Source organism: Tribolium castaneum, chromosome 1, assembly GCF_031307605.1.
Source record: "Tribolium castaneum strain GA2 chromosome 1, icTriCast1.1, whole genome shotgun sequence".
Classification (NCBI taxonomy): Eukaryota; Metazoa; Arthropoda; class Insecta; order Coleoptera; family Tenebrionidae; genus Tribolium; species Tribolium castaneum.
Genome location: NC_087394.1, coordinates 32277101 through 32297264, shown reverse-complemented (window position 1 = coordinate 32297264; position 20164 = coordinate 32277101). Strand labels below are relative to the sequence as shown.

Sequence of the window (20164 nt, the reverse complement as noted above, 5' to 3'; positions counted from 1 at the left end):
ATCTTGTCGTGGCACAACTGGGACCGGCTGTCAACTTGTCATCGCTGTCAAACTGACAGTTTACTATTATCAAACACATAATAGGCATAATAGTAAATTATTTGCCTTTTGTTAAATTCGACACAACTTTACGTAATGTAATTTAGTTGAAGTAGTGCTGCGAGTGCCCGCTTGTATAACCAGTTGAGTCAAGTCTCACAGAAATGAGCTTTTTGGGCCCAAAATGAATTAAGTAAGTGGAGTCCAAGATTATTGATGAATGGCATTGTTTGTTTTCACCATTTCGGACTATTTTTCCTTTCTTTTATTGTCGGCTAATTGACTACAAATTTTTCTTTCATGTCAGGAACATAGAACAGTGTTTTTTTATATTGTGGTAAATAATTTTAACTACAGTTTTTTAATTGTTGCCCCAAATACAAATAATCAATACTTATTTTAAAATTTGTAAAAATGAGCCGTGTTGTTTTTTCAGGACATTCAAAGTGGGGTCAAAAAACCCAGGATAGGCCGAATAATCCGTTTTGATTTTTTTATAAGCGAGGAAATACTTCTTCCAATTATAAAAAATATTAAGAGCGTTCCAGAGTTAAGAGAATATAAAAATAGCTCATTTTATTTGTATACAAAATAAGTGGAACCTTTCCGGCCAGATAGAATATTTAGTTCAAGCTATATTGTTTGAATACTCGTTGGCACGAATTGTCCGGTTTTCACTAGGAAATCTATTGTTAAAGTAATTTAGTTGGGGACAGTATTTGAGTCGTTTAAAAATACATAACCGTGATACAATTTATTTCAAAAATCCACAGTGGTTAAAAAAAAATAAATATTCAAGGAGTTTGGTAAAAAACAATCTCGTATCTTCTGTAATACAGTGGAGTCTGTTATATCGAACTCCGAAAATAGTTCGATATAAGCGGTAATTTAAGTGTTTTTTAGCAGTTATTTTTACTTTACATATGAAATAAGACGAAATAAATAACTATCTATTGTATCTTTTTGATCACTGTACGTTAAACCCGGAAGCTCGTGACAAGCGGGTTTGTTATAACCGGGCTCCACTGTAGATACTAGTTTTCTGAAATAAATGTTAACTAAAAAATGGAAAAGTACTTCCACAAGACACCTTTATTGCTACACGTAATTTTAGATAATTAAGTTTCAGACAGTTCTCCGTTTATTCCTGAACACGTGCACTTAAAAATACTTCATAAAAAACGAAAACTATACTTAGTTGAACATAATTGTTCCTTATTTCCATTAGGCAAGCCAAAAGTTGGCACGGTTTTGTAACAGTAAATATAGACCAATTTAGATATAGTACTTCGCTAAATGCACATTATTTTGTTAAAAATTTGTATTCAACCGAGCCATCAAATTTCAAATAGTTGGCCTGAAATGCGATGAAACGCAGCTATTTAATTATGAATGAGGCTTTGATCTGCCCAAATCATCAAAGATGGGATGACAACAGGCTATCCTGTTCAGCGCTGATGTGTTATAATAGGCTCATTAGTTTTATTGTGGCGGCAGTTTAATTTACGATAATGTGCAGAAATCATTCAAAAATTGCAATTTTGGGGTTTATTTCAGGCAACGGGTACGCACCCAAACTTTGATTAGATCCAATATCGGTTATTGGTGAAAAGCAAAAGGGCGTCGCGACGCCAGTGCGCAGTGGGACTGCTGGAGTTACCTTTGACATTTAACCAGCTCGAGCTGGGCTCAGCGGGCTATTCTTTCCACTTCCTCCTATTTCCATTATGAGCAGATAGATACACATTGTATTATGTTCATCTTCCTTGGGAGAAATTTGCAGCGTTTTTTCCGGACGATTTTATGCGTCCTTGAACAGTTAGAATCAACGATTGTACTTTGATGTTTGCCCTTTTTAATTATTAGTCACGAATGAGTAGCGCTCACTTGCTACTAGTAATTATTTATTCGAAAAGTTGGTTGGTGAAGCGCAATAGTTTTATGGATTTTTGTGTCAAGTCCGGTGTACGAAAATAAGTCGTTCCATCTGGTAGCGACATTTGTTTCATTGATTTCCCGGCTTCCGGCTAATCTACAGTCGTAAAATTACATTTTGTAGTGTGTTGACTTTGTAAAAGTCGGAAGCGTCTTCGTGCTCATTGTGCGATATTCGGTCCGTCGTTTCAGTGGGCTCCAGAGCCAGTGCTCGTCGATCAATAGGGTTTCGTCTCGACGCCTAGATCGGGTACACCCGCAGATTCGCACCTTACTGTAAACGTTATTGCGAACGCAGTCAGTGCTCGTTTATCGCATCGGCGGTAAAATGGATTTAAAAACGTATTTATCCACCTCCTTGTAACATGTGCCGACAAATGAAATCAAGCCCAAAACCACTGTGTTGATAACAAGTTGTGTTATTGTTTCTCATTCAAGTGGAGCGGTTTTGCAAACAAATCATTGCGTTTATTACCGGATTTTCATATTAATGGAAAAAGTTAACGCCGGATAATAAATCAAGTGCAACTCTTCGGAAAATTGGGGCTTTCCATGGACATGTAGGTACACACCTATTTTTAGTTTACGAGCTTCGGCTGAGATTTATTACATTTTAGATAATTTAGTTTTATTGACCCGAATTATTCCAATTGTAAATAGGTAAGTCCAGCTTATTGTTAAGCCCAGGCAAGGAAACGGTGTACATGGAGCGCAATCAAAACACGCCCACGTCAAGTCCAACTGAATTTTCCTACAGCAAGTTATTTGCAAAAATGATTACATTTACAGAGTTCACGTGTTTTTATTTATTTCTCCAACTACTTGCGTTGGAAACTCGAAAATTACATTTTGCTCCGGACGCTGTATTCATTTTCAGTCCTGGAAAACATAATTTGATTTGTAACGTTGTGCAGTTACATGTTCTAAACGTTTTTCTCAAATTTAATGAATGAGCGAAAGCTGATTGCTTTAAGTAGCTGAACGGAATAATTCTGTTTTGTAAACAGAGCCACGTAATTTTAGAAAATTGAATTAACTGTATTGTTTCCCTGTGTAATTATTTGCCATTGCAAACGGTCTATTCTGGGACCAATTGATGAATTCGCTCCATGCCATTATCGCAACAAATGAGTGGAAAAAATTGGCTGTGGGTTTAAAATTCTCCAAAATTTTGTGTTCCGTGTGTGTTTTAAAATTACTGGAATCTTACGATGTGACATTTAAGGTCAAAGCTATTATTCGACACGTGTTGTTCGTGCTAAAGCGGAAGGTTTAATGCATGCACGAATATTGGTCGGGGGTGTTGGGACTACATTTTAAAATTACTTTATGCGTAGTTAATAATATTCAACAGAACTCTTGGAAGAAACCGAAATACGCTAAATTATGTTGGCTGTTGAACGATAAAATAAACCATTCTGTTTAAATTTACCGGCAATAAATCAGCAAAAATTGAAGGAAAATGTCAAAAGGCTATTTTTAATTTCCGTGTGATATTCTGCTGATTGCTAATCTGCAAATGCGATTATCAAATAGCACTAGTATGACTTCGGAGGATTTTTTATCCACTGCTGCGTAAGCACCCCGACCAAGGATAATCTAACACGGTTTTTCAATCGCGGTAATTTCTATTTCCCATTTAAATTATAGGCCAAATTAGGTAATAAGTAGTGACCCTTGCCCCCACAAAATTTCATTAAATTGGAAGAATATTTTAACGCATTACAAGTCATGTTTATTTGTTGTACAACACTCAAGGCGAGACGTAAAATATGTAGCATGTTCATGCAAATTAATGGTTCCAAAAATTTTGGCACCACAAGTACAATTTTAATTCTCTTCATAAATAAATACATTCTTCCTTCATTTGATTAATGTCCAATGAAGCCATTTAAAGTAAATGCAAAAGTCGTGTTCGCGAAATAAAACAACAATAACCGTGTGTATGGGAGTTTGCATTCGGAACAACTGCAAAAAATGAGCAAACTTTGGACAGTCTGCCATTGATATTCCGGTTCGCGTGTCTGGAGATTTGAAATTTATTTGGTTTGCATTTTTCCAGCTAGAATAATGTGGATAACTTGGGATCCATTCCAAATCGTCTAAAGTGGACGGACGTCCTCGTCAGCCATGCTCATCAAGGAATATCGTATTCCTCTGCCTCTCACGGTGGAGGAATATCGAATTGCTCAGCTGTATATGATTGCTGTAAGTTACCACTAATTGCGTCTTTCTTTCATCCCACATTTCGCCACAAACTCTGAACTGAATCTACAAGTTCTACTTTAAATTGTGAGTGGCACAAGTGTTTGTTTGCTTCACGTCTTGACACCGCGAATTGTCTGGAAAGGACTTTCCAACCAGTAGAAACACAAAACTCTTCTGTGGATTACTATTTCAACAAAGAGCTGACCTGGATATGCAGCGAGCAAAAAATCCAGTATTTTTATTTTGAAAAAATAAAAAAAAAATTAAGCGTTTTCTTAATCGGCTTTCGTAAATATAAAGATTAATGGTCTAACATTTAAAGCTCAAAAATGGATTTTTCACATCGCTGGGACACCCTGTATATCATTTTTATTTAATTTATTTACACATTCTTATTTCGTTTTCGGAATAATTTTTATTTGTTATAATTAGTAACAAATTGTTTGCTAAAAGAAGGTGTTTTTCTTTGATATTTGTTAGAAAAAAAGTCGCGAGGAGAGCAGCGGGGCAGGCAGTGGTGTCGAAATTCTGGTCAATGAGCCTTACAAAGATGGGCCTGGCGGACAAGGACAGTACACCCGTAAGATATATCATGTGGGGAGCCATTTACCAGGCAAGTGACCCCAGTGGTAAAAATCGCGTCTGAACTTTGCTGCTGCAGGATGGCTGAAGGGCATCCTCCCGAAAACCGCCCTAATGGTGGAAGAGGAGGCGTGGAACGCGTATCCATACACCAAGACGCGGTACACATGTCCCTTTGTCGAAAAGTTCTCCCTCGAGATCGAGACCTATTATTACCAGGATAACGGGCACCAGGAGAATGTGTTTAATTTAACTGGGAGTGATCTAAGGAACAGGATCGTCGATGTGATAGATGTAGTGAAGGATCAGTTGTACGGTGCTGACTACGTCAAAAATGAGGATCCGGTGTATTTCAAGTCGGAAAAGTCCGGCAGGGGGCCGTTATCGGAAAATTGGCTCGAGGAGTATTGGAGGGAGGTTCAGGGAAAACAACAACCGTTACCTAATGGAAAGTCTCTAATGTGCGCTTATAAATTATGCAGAGTGGAGTTTAGGTATTGGGGGATGCAGACGAAAATCGAGAAATTTATTCACGATATAGGTAATATTGGCTTTTTGTTATTTTCCTAAGTGATGGGGTTGTTTAGCGCTTCGGAAAACAATGCTGAGGGCTCATAGACAGGCGTGGGCTTGGCAAGACGAATGGCACGGTTTGACTATGGAGGATATTAGGGAAATAGAAAAACAGACGCAGCTTGCGCTGAAGAGGAAAATGGGGCAGGTGGAGGACGAGGAAATTGGTAAGAAAATCAGAGGTTTCATTATTATCCACATAAAAAATTTCGCTTGAAATTTATTTAAAAAAAAAAATATAATTTTCGTAATGCCACATTTAACTAACATTTAATGAATTGTTCAACAATTTTGCGTGTATAGTGTTAATTACTTACAATAGAAAGAATTACTTTAAAAGTACGTGGTGGTAAATACTAGCGTTGGCTTTGGTTCTGTAGTTTTTCGTGGTATAAAGTGTTTATTGTTGGAACTTGAAAGTGGATAAAAAGTGAAAAATATTTAAATTTTGATTACAAAGTGTTATCAAACAGTTGTCTAATTAAAGATTATAAGTAATGGATCACAGCGAACACAAAGTTTGGCTCAAGAAACCAATAAATTAGTGAAGTGTTATGAATTTTGGGTTAGAATTTTCCACTGAAAAAATCATGCTGTGGTAAATCTACAAAACTACAATAAAGATTAACAACTGCTGATACATTTAAACGTAAATTATGCCAAAAGGTAGGCTTTTCAATGTCTTTGTAATAATTTTCCAATAAAGAAAGTGAACCAAACAGTCATTCGTTATTCGTGTTTTCCTCGTCATCTCTCATTTGTCAACATAAGTTTCTTGCATCAAAGATGCAATAATCATTCCGCATAGGCAATGTAATAATTGTGAAGCCCCAAAATTCGTACAACGCTCAAAATATCCGAATAAACATTTTCCCGCCATTTATGGTTACTGTTTTCGACCTAGCTCAGTGGCGCCCCCAACGGTAATTTTACTTCCGAATTAATATAAGTAAGTGTCAGGAGAATTTTTTAAAATATGTCACATGTCACTCGGGAATGAAGAAATATTTTATTGCCATTCTGTCATTCCATTGGTTGTTTATTCACCCTTTATCCCCTTTTCCTTTTTTAATCCCCTAATTACAATCACTTCCTTCTTTTAAATTTCTTTACGTGCCTCTCTTATACAGGGCGAGTTTAAAGTATCGCGTAAAATTGATATTCTTGTTACTGTATTTTTTCAATATCAGCAATCACCCTTTTAAAATACGACAAATACAAAAGATTTTGCTTTTTATGTGTAATTATCAATAAGTTTTCTTTCTCATATAATGAATATTGATCTGCTGCCTGTCTCTTATACCTTGTTTTTTATTTATTTTTTATCCAATTTCGTTCTTTGTTGTTTTTCTCTTTCGAACAATTGTTTCGTAATCTCTTATTGGTTATTGGTATTTCTGTTTTTCTTCGTAGACTTCTTTTATCTCAACATTTGTTTCTTCCAGCCTTTTTACTTACTAGGATGAATTGAAAAATAGTGTCCCTTTTTTTATTAATTAATAACAGACGTAATAAACATGCAATTCATTAAAATGTGTTTTTTTTAACACCAAAACAGCTTAAACCTCACTTATGATCATAAATGTTTTCTCTTACAAAGAATTAATTCATTCGTCATTGTTCTTTTGTGCTAAATATTCTTCTTTTCGTTATTCATTCATTTATTCACTTAGTGAAAGTGAAAGTCGCTTAAAAACAAAATATAATTAATTTTAAAGAAATAAATAAAAGAACATTTATAAATATACAACAAAAAATTAATTTAAACATCTCTTGGCTAAATTAATTATTGGTTACACGGAAAAGGAAAATAATCTGACGAATTTTCCGAAAAAAACTGACTATAATAAACATTTCAAAATTAGAACATTGGTGATGTTAGTTAAACAGTCATTGAAAAACACGTAAATCTTTTACACTGACATGTCTAAGACAAATTTGCTTTACCATTTATTATGTAAGGATGTAAATATTTACCGATTACATTGTTATTGTTACAGATTGACACTTAATATTTTATTAAAAAAATGCAGTCGTTTTAAATAATATACGAAACTTTGCCAAAGACACAATTTATGCAATTGAACAGTAATGACTTGTTTATGATAAAAACCAACTTTGAGAGTCTCCAGATATTCCCATCATGCCATTGAAAAACCTAAATTTAGCCCAAATATTTACGCTCATTTGTTAAACAGTTCATAGAAAAACATACATCAGAGACACTTTAATTAACTCATATTTTCGAATATCTATTTTCATATTCTAGACGAAGATGATAATCTGAATAACAGTACACCTAAAGAAGACCCGGTAAAAACCCTAGCTGCGACCCTCGGCAGCATAGAAGTATCAGAAGACAGTCCCCTAATGACTAAAAATTCAAACATTCCTTCAATCCAGACCGCAATCAGTTCCGACGGTGACTTATCACCGGAAGACGAAACAGGAGTGCATTGCAAGTACGTTTGTGGTAACCACCAAACTTAAAATTAAGTAAACTTGTCTTAGACGCGAGGAGAAATGGCAACAGCGAGGTTTGCACTCCCCGAGCTCTTCATCGATCAAAAGCTTCGATTTGCAAGTGGCGAATTGGAGGATTGAAAGTCTGGGACGCGACTCGGATTCCGGGTCGGACGAAGAGTTTTTCGACTGTGAAGATTCGTCCTCGTTGGCCAAGTGGAGCTCGTTGGACTTGCTGACCGAGGAGGACGCTGATACTACCTCACCGACGGTCGTGGTTGACAAAAACGGTAATTAAACCAATGTTGAAGTCAAGTGAGAAAGTTTGATTTTTTGTGTTAGACGACAGCATATTCTCCCCTACATTCCTGCAACGCGTGGCGAGCGAACGCAGCAACCGCAAGATGATGCAGAGAGGCAAAGTGAACTCGCTTGATGCCTCATGTCCGGAGTCTCCGACTGCGTCCCCCGCACATCTTCCATGCAATACCACAGTATTATTGTTAGTGCTTCACGCTGGGAGTGTCCTAGATGCCAACATCGACATGGCGGCGAAGAAGTCGGACGTGACCACCTTGCGTGGGGCTTTCGAGTCGGTTATGCGCCAGCATTATCCGTCGCTGTTAGGCCATGTTGCGATTCGATTGGTGTCTTGTCCCTCTATCTGTACTGAAGGCCTTGCAATCCTGTCTAGTCTTAGTCCGTATAGTTTCGATGTTTCGCCTTCGTGTATCGATGTACCTCAAATCACACACGACTCCATTCCGATTGGTGCTATTCCAATCCTGGCCAGTTCCACCTCTGACTATCAAGAAGCGGTTTCACGGACAATCAATGCAGCAAATACCACTTATCAAGGTGAGTTAAGTCAAATACAGGACCTCCAGTTCTTAAATTAAGTCGGCAATAACGAACAAGTTAAGAGGTACAAGTAATAAAATGATTCACCACAGTTTTAAATCCCTAAGAAGGAATCAATAAAAAAAATTAATACCATTTGAGCTGTTCCCAGGCGACTTGACTCGTTTTAAGGCGAGTGATTGGCATATTTATTTAAAAAAAAACTAGTGCAAAATAAGCCGATTTGAACTACTTAAATTTTTTTGTGTGAAGAAAATCGACTATGAGGTATTTTCAAGCGATTTGGCACGTTTTTAGGGGAAAAATCTAAGAAAATCACTGTGCATATTTCAATGAAACGAGGGCCAAATAAGGGGATCTAAGCTAATTTGGCTCGTTTTAAAATGCAAAATAGTTGAAAAATGACTCAGCAACTTATTTTTTTAAGTTAAATGCCTTAAATTCACCAAAGGACCAAATATTCTTAAAATAATCCAACGACCCTTCGAATTTTGACAGAATTTAAAACACCCTGTAAAGTATTATCTAATTTAATAATAGATTCACATTTACGAAGGCTAAAACATTTAAACTTAAACTAAAAAAAATATAGCGAAAAAAATAAATTTTCCATTTTAATTAGCTTGAAAAATAGTTGAAAAATGATTCAGTAACTTATTTTCAGGCGAATTGACTTGTTTTTTATTTTATTTTTTACTTCTTTGCGACTTAGTCTGTTTTTAAGCGAGGAAAAGAATTATTTTTCACTGAAACAAGTGCCAAAAAAGGCAAATTGGCTCGTTTTGTTTGGGAATCAATCTATTTGGTATGTTTTATGTGGATAATAATTGAAAATCAAAGTATTTCGGCCAAAGAATTGACGTTTTCAGGCGAGGAAAAATAATCACTCAGAATTGAATTATGGTATAATTTATAATTAAATTTTTTTTATGTTTATAGTGAAATTACTCGAAAGTATACCGAAAAGTTACAAAAAGTGATAAATTTTGAGTTGAAAATTCAGTTTTTTTCGCTGAATTTTGCTAAGCCGAGCAAAAGTCAAAATGTTGTTCCGAAAATGAAATTAGTTTATTGCTGTTGCGTTTTATTCATTGGCAAAAATTCAATAGTTCGTCGAAAATATGACGGAAATAGTGAAATTTTTGCGTTTTTAAACATCATTTTTATCTAGAAACTCTGTTATTTTGCTACATCTCACTCTCAACATCTTGCCGAATTCATTCGAAAATGGTATTGTATTTAAGTATTCTGTATTTGCATTTTCCGAAAAAAAAAATTCAGTAGGTAGTTTTTTGGAGATTTTGTTAAACTGGAATGTGAAATTTTACCATATGTCAATTTCAAACATAAACTGTTTCAACAAAATTAAGCCAAAAAGTCACAAATTGGTTAAAAAATTATATTATTTTTGCCTATTAAATCGCTATATTGCGTTAAACTCAGATAAATAAAATTGTATTTTGAAATTGAATTTTATTATTTTATTATTAAAATATATTTTTATTTTATTTATCGTCATGTTACTAATAATTAATTGTTGAAGTTTGGTCTATGTTTTTTCTTTTTATTAAATGATTAATAATAATAACACGTCTTTATTATTTTGGAGGCGAAGTCTAGCAATTGCTATTCGAACTGAACCCCCTTAACAACCAAATCTAAACTAAGAAGAAAACAAATAGAAAAATAAATAGATAAATGAATAAATTAACGAAATAAAACAATAAGAAAACAACAAATATCAAAAAGAATTCTGAAAAAAAACTTTAGAGATTAGAAAAATATTTAACATTGGAAAGCACCAATAATTCGCAGAGTTTTTTCGAAATTTAAAATTCAAATTTTGTAGTTGAAATATAGTGTTTTTAAGGCAATGTAAGATATTTTAACAATAAAATTGATACATTTTCTAAATCGTAATAAATTATTAACAATTCTGAGTTCAATTTTCGAGTTTATTTTTGTGTTTCTTGTGAAATTATTTATTATTCTTCTTCAATTTGGCCCTCTTTTTGATTATCTGATCGTTTTAAAGGGAATTATTTTCTTTGAATAAAAGATCCAAAAATTAATTCATTCCTGCTATTATAACTAATCAAAGCTTTAAAATACAACCTACATGTATACCTAGTTTTTTACAACTTCTTAAAAACCAGAATATTTTGCAAAATATCGTTTAATAATTTATTTTAGCAGATGTTTAATAGATGAATTGTGGCCCCAGTGTTGCCAACTTAATTTCAGAATGGTAGGCCACTTTGATCGTAAATTGAAAATTGTGTTTTTTAGAGTTCTTAAAGTCAGAGGAGGGCCAGGGTTTCGCCGGTCAAGTGTGCATCGTTGCGGATTCAATTGGTTCAATATTAGCTTATGACGCTTTATGTAGATCGACGAAATACCAGTCAAGGCATGGCAGTGAGAACAGTATTTTAGACAATGATAATTACCACAGAGGCAAGTCAGGAATTTTTACGTTACAAAAACACGTAAAGTTGCTTTTAGACGAGGTTCAAATCAACGAAACTGGGTACTTGACGGCACCCTCTCCTCGCAGAAGATCGTCCTCAACCAGCGATCAATCCAATCAGATGAAGTTCGAGTTCGATACGACCGATGTGTTTATGTTTGGTAGTCCTTTAGCGTTAGTTCTAGCCTATAGAAAAATTGCAGCAACTGATGAAAAATCCAGTGAGTGTCTCTGTGTTTGTTTCTTGGGGGTTTTTGGCGACGAATACGTTGATTTTAGATACCATAACCCGTCCAAGTTGCGTGCAAGTTTACAATTTGTTCCATCCCACTGATCCAGTAGCTGCACGTTTGGAGCCACTTTTGTCGGCACGGTTTTCGATTCTGCCGCCGGTGAATGTGGCAAGATATGCGAAGTATCCCCTGGGAAACGGGCAACCGTATCACTTGCGTAAGTGTTGGAATTTAGTGATTGGGTTTGTTTAGGTGATGTTTGCAAACTAGCGTTTGGGACACTTTCACTAATGCTCTTTTCTAACTCTTTTAGTCGAAATTCTTCAAACTAATCCTCAGATGTTTAGTGATTCTTCACAACATAGACGGTTATCTGAGGTTTCTATACAAAGTACAGTTTCTGGATTAATTGATAATATACCCCTTCAAGCTATTAATGCTTGTAAGTATTAGAAAACTGTATGTGTAGTCCCTTCCCGCAGTGTCTGTTAGAACAACTTGCTTCGGGTCTTACAACACTTGTGAATGTAGTGTCACTGTCAGTGTTTTTACAAACTACACATTTTACAAATTCAATTAAATTCTTTCGTACAATTATTAAAAATAATAATTTATAAAACTATAGTCACACTACAGTTTCAAAATAGTTCTATAAAGTAGGAAATCTTATGTAAATTAAACAGAACATGACATTTCCAAATCGGTCTTGTCTTTTTTGTAGCTATATATTTTATATGAGTTATTATTTTTATTTTAAATACTTTTGCCAACGTAGTGCATCTCTTAGCTGCTAAGCATCGAATAAAAATTCAGAATAAGTGACTAACAAAAATAATATTTTGCTCTTTTCTGTATAATATAATTTTACCAAAGGTTAACCAACATGTTCTAAATCTCTGTTGTGTTTAAATAATAAAAAAATTAGGGTTTGTGTCACTACAAGAATTTATAGTAAAAAATTCTCAATTTCATTTAATGTAAGAAAAAAAATCTTGTTTCAAACTTACTGAGGGGTGGTGTACAGGGTATCCACTAAACAAATGGCAAAACATTGAAGTATTTGTTCTTTAATGTTTAATGGTTTTGCGAATTCACTAAAGGACAAAATATCCTTAAAATAACCCAAGGACCAAGGAATTTTGGCAGATGTTTAAAACACCCTGTAAAGTTTTATTTAATTTATTAATAAATTCATATTCATGAAAGCTAAAATAATTAAAATTAAATTTAAAAAAAAGTTGATTTTTTAATTTTTAATGCAATATTATTGTTTATAAACCATGTTTTTTAACAAAAAACAATTAAAACATCCATTGATACAATCTTTTACCAAAAAAATCGCCGGAATAGGGTACCATTTAAGAAAAAAAAATTTTATAACTCCAAAACTAAAAGGAATTTCGAAAAAAAATTCTTGACAAATTATCACATTTTTAAAGTACTTGATGTACTAAATAATTTTTTTGTAAAGTACATAGTTTTAGCATAAAATACTTGGATCCATTCTTCTATCTCTGTATACCGGTGATTCAAAAGTCTCGGACCATCTTGGATGTATAAAAACATTTTTTTTTATTTTTACTTTGTATTTAAATAATCCCTTAAATAAAAATAAATAAAAAAATAAACGTTACTTGCGAAATCTTATCTTACAATGAGAGTGCAAATCAAACTAGAATCTTTATTAACCTTGATTTTGGATAATTATTTTTTAGATTGAATACTGGACAGTAATTGAAAAAATTCATATTACACATTTTACATTTTTTTACTTAAACGTTTTGACGTTTTATGTTTGGATTTAGCAAAAAAAAAAAGATGGGCTAAGTGTTCGGAAATCGTTGTATTTATATCATCTTTGAGTTATTACAGTTTATTTAAACATCTAGTCTGTGATTTGTGGGCAAAGTATCATCTGCCCAAGTGTTAAAAGCAAACATTCAAACTTGTTTCACTTACTCCTAAGTAACTACACAACAGCAATCCATTTAGGATTGGAACTCTTCCAGAATATCAATAAAGCCTGATGTTGTGCCGCTATTTATGTTTGAACATTCCTCCATCATCCAAAGCTTATCCCCTTCTGTTTTAAAGTGCAACAAAAATGGTGGGGTGGCAAACGAATGGATTACGCGTTATATTGCCCTGAAGGCTTGTCAAACTTCCCCACCAACGCCCTGCCACACTTATTCCACGCAAGTTACTGGGAAAGTTGCGACGTGATCGCTTTTATTTTGCGCCAAGTTGGCGGTATTGAAGCTGCACCTTTGTCAGGTGTTGAGGATAGGGAACTATGTTTCAAACCTGGACAACCTCGGGAGAAATGGATGAAAAAGCGAACGTCGGTCAAAGTGAAAGTAAATTGACACCGGAAAATAAAAAATAAACATTTCCCCAACATTTTTTTTCCAGAATGTCACAGCTAATCATCGGGCGAATGATATAATCGTGCGAGAAGGCGCACCTCAGGTGTTATCAGCCAGGTTTATGTACGGGCCCCTAGATATGGTCGCATTGACCGGCGAAAAAGTCGATATTCATGTAATGAAGGAAGTGGCGGTGGGAGAATGGGTTCAGATAGCTACAGAGGTGACGGATAAAGCCGGGAGAATTACTCATACAATCCCGGAAGAAAAAACATTGGGTTACGGTTTATATCCTATAAAGGTGATACAAAAGGTGGAATGAAAAAAAAAAAGAGATAAATGAGTTGATTATAGATGGTGGTAAGGGGTGATCACACCTCTGTCGATTTTTTTATGGCTGTAGTTCCTCCAAAAACCGAATGTGTGGTGTTTAGTATTGATGGGTCCTTTACTGCCAGTATGTCAGTGACGGGAAGGGATCCGAAAGTTAGGGCGGGGGCTGTTGATGTCGTTAGGTAAGTTTGGAAAAATGCAAACCACAATTTTTCAAATCGTGCCATAAAGTGGTTCAGATGGAAAGAGAAGCTTTACTCTTAAAGTTTCTTTTGTAGCTTTATCCGACGCTTATATTTCCATGAATATTCTTTTTGCATTCAATTGCAAATAAAGTAGTTTAGATGCATAGTCCAAAAAAAAACTGTTAAGTTATAAATTATAAATTTCTAATACAAAGTACGATAAAAAGCACAAACACAAAATAACGACCGGCTACCTTAAATATTTATAAAAATTTGTTTCTATAAGTGTCTAAAGGAAATTCTGCAATTGTTAATTAATAATTACCATTTTCAATTGCTCTCGTAAATCAATTTCGAGAACTTCTTTCAACTACTTTCAAGAAACCTTCTTAAGGAGTCATATTTTAAAATTGCTATGTTAAATAAGTAAATTTATTGGTATAAGTACAAAACTGTACATGTCTAATAAGTGCAAAAAAAAGATCACCCAAAAGAGCAAATTCAGCTAAAAAAAGTATGTGCTAGAGATTTGAAACTAAAAATGGTAACAGATACGAAATAATTAACACGATTTTTACTTATTTTATTCCTTAAAATCTTCAAAAACCTTTGAACCTTTATTGAAATGTCAATTCTAATCCATTTTTTCGCAAAAAAATTAGAACTGCACATTATTTTCCTGAATTAGCTTTTACTTAAATGTTTAATGTATACTGCTATTTTTATTTAATTGAAATTTTCGACTGTCTTGCGTTTAGTTGTCACAACTAAATCATAGATTAATTAACTGATTATAAATTTTAAGGATAAATTTGATGATAATAAATAATAATAAAAAACAATCCACGGTGACATAATTCTTTAACTAATCTTTTGATGCGGATTTTTGCGCCAAAATTTTTCCTTCTAGCTTGAAATTTTAATCACGAATTGTCACTGAAGGTAATTCCATAATTTAAAAATGTTAATCAAAAAAATACTGATTTTCATTTTATTTAGTGAAGTCAATAATTGAATAAAATTAAATGGCGCATCAATAATTGTGTAAGAGTATACATAAATCACCATTAAAAAAATGTTTGGGTAACTAACTGTTGCAAAGGTGCAAATAAAGATATTTTTTTCGATCTTATTTTTTGGGAAAATAATAATTTAGGTCGAAACCGCATCCCTGTCGTCTCTTGTATTTGAATTATAAAGAAAGGTTGATATTTTAGCGAAGTCTTTAAAAATTCGTATCTTTGATCAGAACATACAAATTTGGGATACATTACAAGTAGTTCATTAATTAAAAAAAAATCAAAATCAGAACATTAATAGTAAAAAATTCAGAGTGTAAAATACATATCAACATAAAAGAAACGGCTGAAAAGCTTAGTATTTTCATAATTATTGCTAAATATCTACCTAAATACCCATACAAGTTGTACTTATTCGTAACAATAATATTTTTCAAAACTATATTTAGTTTTCAAATGCATATCTGAATTGCTATTGTTTTCTGCAAAATTTTTGTAAAAAATAAAAGTCCTTTAAAATTTCCTTTATTCTTTATGTATGGAAGGAAAAGGCGTTTAGTTAAGAATTTTTTACAACTACTGTTATATTTAATTTTTGTGGCAAAATCTGGACAACACGGGACATAAACGTAAAACGGGGCAAAACAGCGAGAATCTGGCTAAATCAGGACGGTTGGTCACCGTATATTTTTTTAACGAGTTGGTTAATTATAGTAATATCTTATGATTTGAGAAAATAAAAACGGGTTTTCTCATCAAATTGTTCGATGCAATCATGAAATTGTTGTTTATTGTAATTTGTCAACTTTATTTGTGTTAATTATTTCTAAAATGTGGGCTTTATGACAGAAAAAAATGCGTTAGTTTTAGGAACAAAATCGGTACTATTCTGTGCCTCTAACTGTAAAATTGTTAATAGAGACAGAAGTTACGAAATTTTGCATTTTACTTGACTCATGTCTTTAGTTTCAACGCAAATACCGATCTAAACCAGTTTTTTTCGTATTTCCATTATAAAAATAATATTGTAGACATTGGCAAGAGCTTGGTTACCTCATCGTTTACATAACTGGAAGACCTGACATGCAGCACCGAAGAGTTGTGTCATGGTTATCCCAACATAATTTCCCTCATGGTCTCGTGTCATTTGCTGATGGTCTTTCAACCGATCCTTTAGGACATAAGGCTGCTTATCTTAATAACTTAATCCAAGTAATCACCTACTTTCATTAAAACAATTCAAGTGAAAAATTAATTTCCAGAATCATGGTGTAATTATCCATTGTGCATACGGTAGCAGTAAAGACATAAGTGTATATACCTCAGTCGGACTGAAACCTAAACAAATCTTCATCGTCGGCAAAGCGTCAAAGAAACAACATGCTCAAGCAACAATCCTAGTAGACGGCTATGCCGCCCATCTCACCATGCTGATGGCCCATGGGGGCTCCCGACCTGCGCAAGGAAACGCCCGAATGGTTCTACCACGCGGCTATTTCGGTCTGCCAGGCCAAAGTTTTAACCGAAGGAGAAGGTAATCTTAACATTTCGAAAAGTTGATGCTTGATTTACTCAAATGGGTTACTTTTCTATTACAAATCGAATGGTAGGGTAGTTTAATATGCATGTGGTGGTGTCACTGTTTCAGCCACGACACGAGCATCTCATCTCCTGCGCGCAACAGTGGCTTTCTGAAGCGCAAAGTTTACATTAGTCATGTCTAACATTGACGATAGTTACTTAGGATATGGTAATTATTTCAACAACCTTGCACTCACCAGTAGATAATTCGCACCACATATTTGTCAGTTTGCCGAGATTTGTGGTACTAATAAGTACACTTAAAGAAATAACTAAATAATATCTCATTAATAAAAATATAAATGAAAATTAAATGGACATGTGCATTACTTAAATCATTTTTAAAACAAAAAGCTAAATGAAAGGTTAACGTGACTGATTAACTCAAACTTACCGTTACATTCGGACTTCACACAATAACATTTTTGTTATACAGGGCGTTGAAAAGTATTTCAATTACTTGTTGAGATAAAAAATATTAAATGATTATTTTTTAACTATTTTGTGAAGTCCATACACAACTAAACATTGCTCCAAATTCAGATAATGATTGAAGAAAACGTAAAGCAATGCTTGGTTGTTACTTTGTGACATTGTTCCATTACATTTGTCTGCTTACAGTTGGTTAATGTGTCCAGTATATGTTAGTGTTAAGTTATTAAAAGTTAAAGTTAAATAAAAATTCGCTCTAGGCGAATGAAACAGCATCATTAAAATATGTGGTGGTTGTATTTTTGTCATATTTTGCCGTATTTGCTATTTTTTGCGCATTTTAAGGTGAGTGTCAGACTAATGCTATTGTTGCCAGTCGTTGACATGCTAAAGTAATACAAAACATATTTTATTTTTTCATATTTATACAGAGTAAACTTTTTGTTCTTTGCAAAGCCTCTTCAGCACTTTCAACCCTTTTATCTGGAGAATTAAATTTCCATAAAAGTTGCTTCCGCCATTGTTTTTGTTTTATTTCATTTTTTATTTATGTGCTTTTCCTTCTCTTCCTTTATTAATCTGTTTTGCCGAAACAGAAGGTAAATAATTACTAAAATGTAAAATTTAAACTACAAGCTAAAATCACCAATAAATTGCTATGTTTCGAGTGGCTTTTTGTTATAACAAGTGTTTATCTACAGCCGTTCCGCCAAAAGAGCCACATCTTATCCGATCGCCACCGAGGTCGTTACTCCACTGGAAAGATCACTAAGTTCTCGTCGGTATCAATTGCCAAAACCTACGCTTTCAACTATTGGAAATAGTTCCGGATAAGTAGCTCCCAGCGAGCTTGAAAATATACATAGTACTATAAAAAAACACTTTTAGATCTTGCCATTGTTTATATTTTTCTACCTTTAACACAGAAAAAATATACTATGATTGAAAAAGTGTTGTTGTCGGCTGTTACACTGAAACAAAGTATTTTTTGTAACATTGCGTTTCTGCTATTGTTGCATACAATGAACAAGTAAAAGGAACAAACTAGTTATTAGTGTTGGCAGTTTTTTCTTTGTGTACTTACTTACATATCTTTTAAGTGATTTTCTTTACGTAACTTGAAAAATGTGATTGTACACTGTTCCAGAAAGCGTAATATGTACTTAAAACTAAGGGATAATTAGACAATTAAATAAGATATATCTAAAGATGCTTGTTCATTGTTATAAATGTGTTGTGTAAATAACTATTACTGTAAAAATATAGATAGAAACATAATAAAAACTATATTTTGAAAGAGTAACAAATATTTTTATTTAGGACACGTCGAAAAAGAGATATTCATATTTTTCTTATTTTTCAAGTTTGTAGTCATAGGACACGAAGTTGGTTTATTCCATACTGATGTTACGCTTTCCAAAAATATTGTAATTTTAACTGTTGATCAAAATATTATGTACAATTTTTTCGTTACCAAAGTTTGCTTTTATATCTCTCTTGTTATGTTACAATAACAATAAATGTGACGAAATTCCTGTTGTTCTGTAGATACTCCATTTGAGACATATCATTTAAAAAAATACACGAAAGTACCTGTTGTAGGCCAAATAATCTAAATTGGAGGTCACTCTCTTTAAATAATCGAAAAATGAGCAATAGACAACTAAATGAAGTATCTACACATTGTGTATGAATTCCTGCAAGTTATTATGGTTAGGTGCGTGACATGTTTGGTACCTCAAATCGCCGTTAATTGGTAGGGATGTTTTTTGAGTTACAACAAATAAGTTTATTGAATTTATCTGAAAATAAGTGTAGAGATGAATAAAACTAAAAATAAGCACTTCGTTTCATTTTTACAGTATTTTCCCCACTGTACAGCTCCTATTTCTCCTTAAGAAAGCATTGTTGAAAATAATTGTTAAGATTTTTTTTAATTTTAAAGCAAAATTACACACAGTGCCCCATAATCTAGGAACATCATTTTCGATAACATTATTTCGTACATTTATTTTATCCGGTTACTTAAAAAAAAGATTAATGTGATTATGCACGAAAATAAGTCCGGCGCCTATTTTTGCATTTTAATTAAAGGTAATACGATACGAAACTTAATTTAGGTTCGCAATTTAATGACAAATGATAACGTAATTGCATAATTATAAGACTTCCGTCATTATAATACAATTTCGGGGCGAAGCATGCAATTAGGTTTTTAGTAATACCGAGTGTTTGGCTTTTTTTAATGAAAAACATTAGCAAATGAATCATTGCTAAATTTAGTCAGATCTCAAAATAAAAGACATTCGACATATTAATAAATAAACTCGAATTAATAATAATAATTCAAGGAATATTGGATATTCTGCCACCGTACAAAACACTTGGTGTATCATTTTGAATACGTATCCTACATATTATAACACCGACGCATCATTTAAAACAGATATGTAAATAACAAATAAACTCTTTGATTCATAAACACCTATAAAAAGCGACTCTCATCAAACAAACATTATTCTTTAGTGATTCACTTTTAACACAAGACAATATGAAGTTCCTCCTTATTGCTGTAGTCTTAGCCTTATCTTTAAACACCATTTATTGTTACACAAGTACGTATAAACATAAATTATTTAACGCGAAAGAATTAATTAATATTTATAGGTAATCAATGTTTGGGCGAAAACGAAGTTTATAACTCGTGCGGCTCCCCATGTATTTCTACGTGCACCAACAGACAATTTGCAAATTGTGAAGCCAGATGTGAAGAAGGATGTTTCTGTAAAGATGGATATCTGAGAGATGAAGAAACGGGAAGTTGTGTTTTACCAAAGGATTGCTCTACTGGTTACTGATGAGTGATGACTTAATATTTATTTTAAAA

At 33.5% G+C, this 20164-nt stretch overlaps 1 protein-coding gene and 1 long non-coding RNA gene across 11 annotated transcripts; one reads left to right on the top strand and one right to left on the bottom strand.

Moving 5' to 3' along the window:
• Positions 1 to 32: 32 nt before the first annotated feature.
• rdgB (retinal degeneration B) lies at positions 33 to 20083 on the top strand. Of its 10 annotated transcripts, none has more exons than XM_008192589.3 (18): positions 33 to 232; positions 4037 to 4182; positions 4663 to 4795; positions 4844 to 5305; positions 5352 to 5504; positions 7607 to 7799; positions 7849 to 8090; positions 8143 to 8658; positions 10951 to 11349; positions 11408 to 11578; positions 11675 to 11803; positions 13456 to 13718; positions 13774 to 14028; positions 14082 to 14242; positions 16296 to 16476; positions 16527 to 16798; positions 16913 to 17014; positions 17979 to 18118. In XM_008192589.3, exons 2-17 carry the CDS (start codon positions 4105 to 4107, stop codon positions 16986 to 16988), a joined length of 3684 nt encoding a protein of 1227 aa, XP_008190811.2. In that variant the 5' UTR covers positions 33 to 232; positions 4037 to 4104; the 3' UTR covers positions 16989 to 17014; positions 17979 to 18118. The 10 variants fall into 10 exon arrangements, with proteins under 10 accessions (XP_008190811.2, XP_064215695.1, XP_008190810.2 ...); XM_008192588.3 differs by lacking the exon at positions 16913 to 17014 and having other exon boundaries at positions 34 to 232; positions 10951 to 11115; positions 11164 to 11349; positions 17979 to 19117; XM_008192586.3 differs by lacking the exon at positions 16913 to 17014 and having other exon boundaries at positions 74 to 92; positions 147 to 232; positions 17979 to 19117.
• LOC135267907 (uncharacterized) lies at positions 17671 to 18047 on the bottom strand. The gene is made up of 2 exons (XR_010336306.1): positions 17924 to 18047; positions 17671 to 17856 (listed from the first exon to the last, which is right to left on the bottom strand). It is a non-coding gene; the product is annotated as an uncharacterized LOC135267907 (long non-coding RNA).
• Positions 20084 to 20164: the final 81 nt, after the last annotated feature.